Source organism: Setaria viridis, chromosome 1 (genome assembly GCF_005286985.2).
Source record: "Setaria viridis chromosome 1, Setaria_viridis_v4.0, whole genome shotgun sequence".
Classification (NCBI taxonomy): domain Eukaryota; kingdom Viridiplantae; phylum Streptophyta; class Magnoliopsida; order Poales; family Poaceae; genus Setaria; species Setaria viridis.
The window spans coordinates 35,567,400-35,575,678 of NC_048263.2; the positions used below are offsets into that span (position 1 = coordinate 35,567,400).

Consider the following 8,279-nt stretch of genomic DNA (forward strand, 5'->3'; position numbering starts at 1 on the left):
TGGTTACAACGAATGTACACGTTACTTAATGATAGCATAGCACAGTACTCATAGATCGACTGTAGTATACTCCAAAATTAATACATTTTCACATGTCATAGATTTTTATTGATCACGTCATTTTGGAGTGATCAATTCATAAATTTTTTTTTGGAGTGATCAAAACTTCAAAAGTAATTGCAGCTTCATTAGCTTCAGTAGCTGCTTCACTAACTGTGTTATACTAAATGTGAGAGAAATTAACGATGCCACGTGCGAATTAAACCAGCACAGAATCGGATGGAGATCGTATGCGCTGAACTTGACTGTGAATCAGTGCACTGTGCATGCATCCGTACCCGAACAGAGCCCCAAGACGCCCTAGCAAGCCCGGCCATGATCGATCGGGGGGAGATTGAGCTCGCTCTCGACACGTCGACGTGCATGCACGCAAGCTACAACTCTTGACTCGCAATTAAGGGCCTGCTATGCTACGACGACGACGACTAGTTGCTCTCAGATCGATCGTCATCAACTTCGGAGAAGGGGATCGATAGGAGCGAATACTACCAGCAGCATTGATGGCGCGCATGGATTATGCATTAATCACAGCGTGTGCATGTAATAAAAAAAAGAGCAGGGGTGCATCGGGTTTCTGATCTTAGAGCACTCGCAGTGGGTGTCGATAGGCTCCTGTAAGCCTCCATGTAGGAAATGGAAATGAGGAGAGAGAAGAAAGTGTCGCTAAATGTGGTGAGGGCCGTTAGCACGCACCCCGTGCTAAGCGGGCTCCACCACGTGCTTATCCTTTCTTCGCATCCTCTGCCTCGCGGTTGGAGAGCTACGCATGCAGCGGCCGGCGAGCGCAACGAGCTCGCTGCAGGACCAGGGAGGGGCACGGCTGCCACAGGATCCAGTGGGAGGCATCTCGGCCGCGGTGCCGTGGGCACGAGCGCGGGAGGGGACGCCGGTGCAGGTGACGTCACAGGCGGCGGCCAGCGGGTAGGGTGCGAACACGGCCGAAGGGGTGGGAAGGGCCGCCGGTGCGGCCGGCGGGTGTTGCAGGCAGCGGACGCGGCGGAGGGGCGAGATGAGCTTGCTGCGAGCGGACTCCACGGGAGCCAAGGCGGGCGGGCGGCGATGAACAGTTGAGCCTCATGGGCTCCGCCGGCGGTCGGCTGCAACATCGTCAAGCTCGGCATCCTCGCCGCGTCGCCAGGGCAAGCAGCATGAGACCCGCATGCCCCGCCGTCTGCCGCCACGCCACCGAGCCTCGCGGGCTACGCCGCCGATAGATGCTCCGACGAGTTGTGGGTGCACGGACGACATCGCAGAGGAGCCCGAGTGCGTGCGGAGGTTGGGCTCTAGGCCGTCGTCGCGAGTCCGGCCACGGTCGCCGCTGCGGGGAAGCGAGCCGGCACGGCGGTGTGGGGAGGCAGCCAAGGCCGGTGAGGACAGTGCGTGGACGAGGAGGCAGGCTGTGGGTGGGCCTAGGCACTTGGGAGAGGGGCCAGCACGGAGGGGATGGCGCGGAGCTGGTGCGTGGTTGCAGGGCTGCGGCTGGCCGGTGGCCAGTGGAGGCGGCCATCCGTGCGGCCACAAACATAGAGCGCAGGGAGAGAGATGTGATTAAAAAAAATTGAATCGTGAGGTTCACAAAAGTTTGAAAAGGTAGGTGTGAAAGCTGATCCATTGGGTGCCTTATCTTTACTGCTCTCTGTAGGTGACGTGTACCAAGTTACAGAATTGCTCTCTATAACCGCCCTTACAGACAAACAAGGAACAGGCAGCTCGAGAACAGCAGGAATTGCCTCCGATGTTTGATTTGCCAGCAACCCAGCATCAAGGCCAGGAATTAACAGTATCCGAAGCACATTGCTGTGCAGCATCGAAGCCAGGGGATTAACAGTATCCGAAGCAGATTGTCTCGCTATTTTAATCCCTAGTACGTCATCTATCATCAAGATCCCTAGCGGAGTGCTAGTACTGCTGCGCTAGTTAACATTGACTCAACCAAATTGAAGTCACTTTGGTAACATGTGTTTATTTTGTTCTTCTAAAAAATTTCGGCAAAAATTATCCTCTAACCACAACTACGGATTATCCACCACAACCAAAACTGAATTGATGATGCATGTAATACACCGCTATGTGTATATTTAGTTGGTAAAGATCGACTTGTAGTAGCCACAAGTTTGTAATAAGGGCATGCGCCACCTAATAAGCCAACGCGATCATCGCCACGTCGAGCAAATATAGCTAGGGGGGCAACGCGCGGAAGGCCTGGCTCGCCGGAGCCCGATGATCCATCCTCGGCCAAAGGGATGTCGTCGATGTTGGACCTCGGCGACGAGAAGTGCTCCGCCGCCGTCGGCGAGGGGGCCTACGTCATGGCCAGCATCATGGCCATCACCGGCATCATGGCCACCGTCCTCGTGCTCTCCGGCCTCTTCCATTCCGCGCTCCGTCGGCTCGGCCAGCCGAGCATCATCTCCCACATCCTGGTATGTTATGCACACGTGTCAGCTAGCGGTTGGACGATCCACCGATTAATTAATCGTGCTCACAATTAGTTTTCTTGATCGGCCGTGGCCGCCATGCAGGCCGGTATCGTGGTCGGCCCGACGGTGCTCGGCCGCGCCATGGACCTCCGCGAGCTCGGCATGCAGGACGCCGGCCGCGCGCTCAGCGGCACGATCTACTTCGTCCGCATGGTGTTCATGTTCTTCATCGGCCTCGAGCTGGACCTGCGGTACCTTCGCCACAACCTGCGCCGGTCGCTGGCCGTGGCCTGCGGCGGCTCCGCGCTCTGCTTCGTCCTCGCCGTGCTGGCGGGGCCTTTCTCCTACGGTCTCCTGCACCCGGGTCAGGCCTCCTTCCAGCCTGACAAGATCTACGCCTCCACCGCGCTCTTCACGCTCGTGCTCACAAGCACCGCCTCCCCCGTCCTCATCCGCATCGTCACCGAGCTGAAGCTCACGGGCTCCGAGACCGGCCAGCTCGCCATCGGCGCCGCCTTCGCCAACGACATGGCCAGCCTCACCGCCCTCAGCGTCATCATCGTCACCCACACCGTGTACGGTGAATCGGTGCCCAAGGAGGACGATCTCTCCCCGGCGTTCAAGGCCGCGAGGCTGGCGGTGATGGCGGCGACGGCGTGGGTGGCCGTGAGCCTGGCGGCGTGGGTGGCTCGCCTGCTGAACCGGCTCAAGCGCGGGCGGCAGTACATCAGCAAGTACGAGCTGTGCGGCATGCTTATCCTCGTCATGATCCTCTCCCTGCTGGAGCAGGTCCTGGGTTACAGCGCCTCCATGACGGCCTTCCTCATCGGCCTCGCCATGCCGCGCGAGGGCCCCACGGCGCGGACGCTCATGGACCGGCTCGCCTACCCCGTGCACCAGCTCATCATGCCGCTCTGCTTCGGGGCCATCGGCGCCCGCCTCGACTTCGCCAAGATCGGGCACTTCACCGCCGTCCAGCTCATCGTGGCCGTCGCCTTCACCACGCTGCTGAGCGCGGCGGGGAAGGTGGCCGGCACCGTGCTGGCGTGCCGGGCGCTAGGCATCGCGACGAGGGAGGCCGTCGTGCTGGGCGCGCTGCTCAACGTCAAGGGCTACTCCGACATCCTCGCCATCAACTTCGGGAACAAGGTCCACGTCTGGGGCGAGCCCGTCCAGGTGGTGCTCCTCCTGTCGTCCATCATCAACACGTTCATGGCCGGCCCGGCGTCCGCCGCCATCGTCCGCCAGCAGCGCCGCGCCTTCCGCTACCGCTCGCGCTGCCTCCAGGACCTCAGGGTGGACGACGAGATCCGGGTGCTCGTGTGCGTCCACTCCGCCGGGGGCGTCCATCCCATGCTCACGATCGCCAACCTCTCCAAGGGCAGCGCGTTGCTCCCCGTCCCCGCCTACCTCCTGCACCTCGTGGAGCTCGTCACCTCCCGCAAGTACGCCATCACGCACCAGCTCTACCACGCCCGCGACGGCGGCGAGGACGAGGACGAGTGGGGCTACGCGCGCGAGATCGACATGGTGGCCGAGGCCGTGGCCGCCTTCACCTACGACAACGCCATCCCCGTGCGCCAGATGACGGCCATCTCCAACCTGACGTCCATGGACACGGACGTGCGCCACAGCGTGGAGGACGCGCGCGCGTCGCTGGTGATCATGCCCTACCACATGGAGCAGCGCTACGACGGGCGCATGGTGTCCCGGGGCGAGGGCCGGCGCCTGCTCAATCAGCGGGTCCTGCAGCGGGCGCTGTGCACGGTGGGGATCCTTGTGGAGCGCCGCTTCGCCCAGGAGGTCACGGGGGAGCACCTCCAGGTGATGGCGCTGTTCTTCGGCGGCGCGGACGACAGGGAGGCCGTGGCATACGCGGCGCGGATGGCGGCGCAGCCGTCGGCGGAGGTGACGGTGTGCAGGTTCCTCCTTCCGAGTGGGAAGGGCCTGTTGGGGAACCAGGACACGGCGGAGGAGGCGATGCTGGACGAGGAGTTCATGGCGGACATGTACGGAAGGTTCGTGGCGCCGGGGCAGGTAGCGTACATTGAGAGGCACGTGAGCAACGGAGCGGAGACGGTGAACGTGCTGAGCTCCATGGTGGGGACGTGCTCGCTCTTCGTCGTCGGCAGGGGCGGCAAGGCCGACGGCGACAGAGGCGTGATGACGAGGGACATGGGGGGTTGGGATGAGGAGTGCCCGGAGCTAGGCCCCATCGGCGAGCTGCTGGCCTCGGACGACCTGGCGGGCTGCGGCTCCGTGCTGGTGGTGCAGCAGCACAACGTGCGCCAACCCAAGCACAGGATGAGGACATGGAACATGGACATCCAGCAATTTCTTCCTCAAGCTCAGCACCACCAAGCAGATTTAGCTGGTTCTGATGCTGTTGTCGACATCCTCGGATCCTCCTCCATGGCATCTAATTTTTCACTAAATCGTCCAAATTGAACTCGCATGGCATCCCATTGCGTGATGCATGTACAAACATTATGTATACATTTAGTTAGTAGAGATCAATTACTCGTGGCAGCCTCAAGTTTGTAAGGGCATGCGCCACGCCAAACACAACGCGATTATCGGTTTAGCAAATATACAGGTTGGTGGTGTTCTAGGGTAGAAATGCAAATGGGTACCAAATGCTGTTTTTTTTGGGTCAGCTAACTAATTACACATGGTATGCCATTTTAGTTTATTTCTCTCCCATAAAGTAATTATGCGTTATACCATTTAGCTTATTTTAATAAATTTTTGGTCAACCTAGTGACCCGAGATAAGTACTCCCTCCATCCCAAATTATAAGTCGCTTTGACTTTTTTGGTACATCCACTTTGCTATGCATCTAGACATATTGTTATATCTATATACATAGCAAAGTGAACGTATCAAAAAAGTCAAAGCGACTTATAATTTGGGATGGAGGGAGTAGAATTTACATTTAGTGTGCAACTAATATAATTATTGATTCAAACTTGCAAATTTGGTATTATAAATAAAAATAATAAGTGGACAAAGGATTACTAGCTATAGTTCTAGACTACTACTAGGAACATGCACAATATAACTAAACAATGCCTACCTTGTCAGCTAACTTCACCGTCACATACCCTCTTTGCTACTATAAAGGATTCAGGAATTTCGGGGAAATATGGGCCTCATGCACTGATGCAGCCATGCACAAGTATGTAATGAAATCCGTTTGCCCCACCGTTTTCGACCTCAAATCAGATAGTTGGGAATTGAAGAACAAGAAACTGGTAAAGGGAAATCTGGAAAATTAAGAATGTAAGATATGATGCCCATGCACAAGTACTAGCTTCCTCCTGCATTATAGAAAAACCATGAAACCCATTTGCATGCCCGCCATAAAGGCGCGCCAAAGGCAAAGCGGCATCGCGGCCACGTGAGACGGGAGAGGAGAGGCGTCCGGAATCTCGAGACGTGGGCGCCCCCGGCGGCTCCGGCGCGGCTTCCGCTCCCTGCCTCCCCTTTTCCTCCAACGCCCATCCATCCACCCCCGCCCGGGGACAAGGATCAGCAGCTCAATCGCCTAGCTAAGCTCGCGCATTTAATGCGCCTAGCTGCACCTGCGCGGATCCCCCTTGGCTCCCATGTGCATGGCGTCACCAATCGCGTCGCGTGTATATAAAGCGGCGGCCCGTGGCGCGAATGGAAGCACACTCCTCCGCCGCAGGCAGAGCACACCAGCGTAGCAGCCGTCTGTTGGCGCGTAGGGTAGGAGCACACACAGTTCGTCGTGCTCGTGCAGATTAGTTAGCCACTTCGTTCGTCTCCAGCGAACTGTAGCGGAGGTCTCATCATCTACCGTGATCATGGCGTTGGTGAGGGAGCACGGTGGGTACGGTGGCTTCGACGGCGCCGATGCCTTCGACGCGCTCGGGTACGGCCACGACGCGATGCTGGGCTTCGACGCGGCGTCGCTGTTCGGGGGAGGCGGAGGATCATACGCCGCCGCCGGCGCGGGCTGCGTGGCGGCTGACAGCGGGAACATCGTCTGGCCGACGGGCGCGCGGGCGGCGTCGTCCGTCCTCGCGTTCGACCGCGCCACGGCGGCGGCGGCGGTGTCGGGGGAGGAGGAGGACGACGACGAGGAGTGCGACGCGTGGATCGACTCCACGGACCAGAGCTACGGCGACGCCGCGGCGCCAGAGGCGAGCCACGCGCGCACCCCGACGGTGTCGGTGGGCTTCGACGCGTCCACGGGGTGCTTCACCCTGACGGAGCGAGCGGCATCGTCGGGCGGCGCGGGGCGGGCGTTCGGGCTGCTTTTCCCGAGCACGGCGGCGGCGCCGGCGCGCGCCTCGCAGAAGCGGACGTACGTGGTAGGTGCCGCACAAACACAATTCCGTCTGGATCCCTCGTGCACAGAATTCCTCACGGTTTGCGCGCGCGTGTATGCAGGGTGTGGAGCCGCCAGCCGCCGTGAGCCCCAACAAGAAGCACTGCGGCGCGGACAGGAAGGCCACCAGCAGGGCCAAGTCGGCGCCCACCATCCCAACCAAGGATCCCCAGAGCCTCGCTGCCAAGGTAACCTTGGTGACGACCAAAATTGAAGCTTTTTCCACTGAAGCGCTTCAAGTCTTTGCACTGCTACGGTGATCTGAGCCGTCGTTCTTGCTGCAGAATCGGCGGGAGCGGATCAGCGAGCGGCTGCGGACGCTGCAGGAGCTGGTGCCCAACGGCACCAAGGTCGACCTGGTCACCATGCTGGAGAAGGCCATCAGCTACGTCAAATTCCTCCAGCTGCAAGTCAAGGTGCTTAACACGAGCAATTTAGAGGGCACATGCAGTTAATTATGTGCGTGCCTGTGCATTGCTCCAAGCTAGCCATTGCTGTAATTTTAACTGTGTCGACTGGCCAATTGCAGGTTCTTGCAACAGACGAGTTCTGGCCGGCGCAGGGAGGAAAGGCGCCGGAGATCTCCCAAGTCAGGGAGGCGCTCGACGCCATCTTGTCGTCGGCGTCGCATAGGGGGCAATTGAATTAGCTTCAAGAGGATGAAGAAATAGTTCTAGATCAACACTCGTATATGTATTAGTAATAACGAACCATCTCGTTCGAAAGACAAATTAGGAGGCAAATGCATAAGCAATAGCTTCGATCTTTGTTCTCTTTCCCAAGTGATGATTAGCACTCCACTATATATATCTGTATCCCTATTTAGGGGGAATATATAGCACCTCATGTAGAGGAGGGGTTTAGTAATAAAGACTAGGGACATGAATAAATAAGATCTAGATGACTCCAAATAGAGCACCAACATGTGTATTATATTTTTAGAAAACAATCGGTAATGGTTTCATATTTTTCTGATTTGAAAAGAACAATTTATGGATTTTAGAGAATAAACAAGATTTTTATTATTTTCATGAAATACTTACGTAGGGGAAAAAAACTTTGAAACCAGCAAAAGGGCCCAATTCCTCCTGTATTGCCAGTTCGGTGGTCAATTTGGAGCGCCAAAATCAGACCTCGATATTAGTTGGGTGCAATGGCTACAAAACCAATAAAAGTTCCCAAAATCACTGTTCAATCAATGGCCCACCCTGAACGTAGAAGTAGTCGTACAAGGAGCAGCACCGGGAAGTAGTTGGAAATCTCACAGTTTTCAAGAGTGACGTGTCATCGAAAGAGATTTTTAAGAGTGACATGTCATCAAAAGAGGTTTGAGTTGATGAATGAAATAATGTTCCCAATGTAGAGTTTCATTTCACGATTTCATAGGCTGCTCGTACCATTTAATTACAAGGTATGTGATTGAATATGGTCAGATGAAATGA

General features: G+C 56.8%; 2 protein-coding genes across 2 annotated transcripts; both read left to right on the forward strand.

Moving 5' to 3' along the window:
• The first annotated feature begins 2,224 nt into the window (after positions 1 to 2,224).
• On the forward strand, positions 2,225 to 5,224 carry LOC117841378 (cation/H(+) antiporter 1). Its single transcript, XM_034721729.2, has 2 exons — positions 2,225 to 2,483; positions 2,583 to 5,224. Exons 1-2 carry the CDS (start codon positions 2,304 to 2,306, stop codon positions 4,926 to 4,928), a joined length of 2,526 nt encoding a protein of 841 aa, XP_034577620.1. The 5' UTR covers positions 2,225 to 2,303; the 3' UTR covers positions 4,929 to 5,224.
• A 607-nt stretch (positions 5,225 to 5,831) lies between these two features.
• Positions 5,832 to 7,591, forward strand: LOC117865914 (uncharacterized). The gene is made up of 4 exons (XM_034750187.2): positions 5,832 to 6,820; positions 6,900 to 7,025; positions 7,122 to 7,253; positions 7,367 to 7,591. Exons 1-4 carry the CDS (start codon positions 6,311 to 6,313, stop codon positions 7,484 to 7,486), a joined length of 888 nt encoding a protein of 295 aa, XP_034606078.1. The 5' UTR covers positions 5,832 to 6,310; the 3' UTR covers positions 7,487 to 7,591.
• Positions 7,592 to 8,279: the final 688 nt, after the last annotated feature.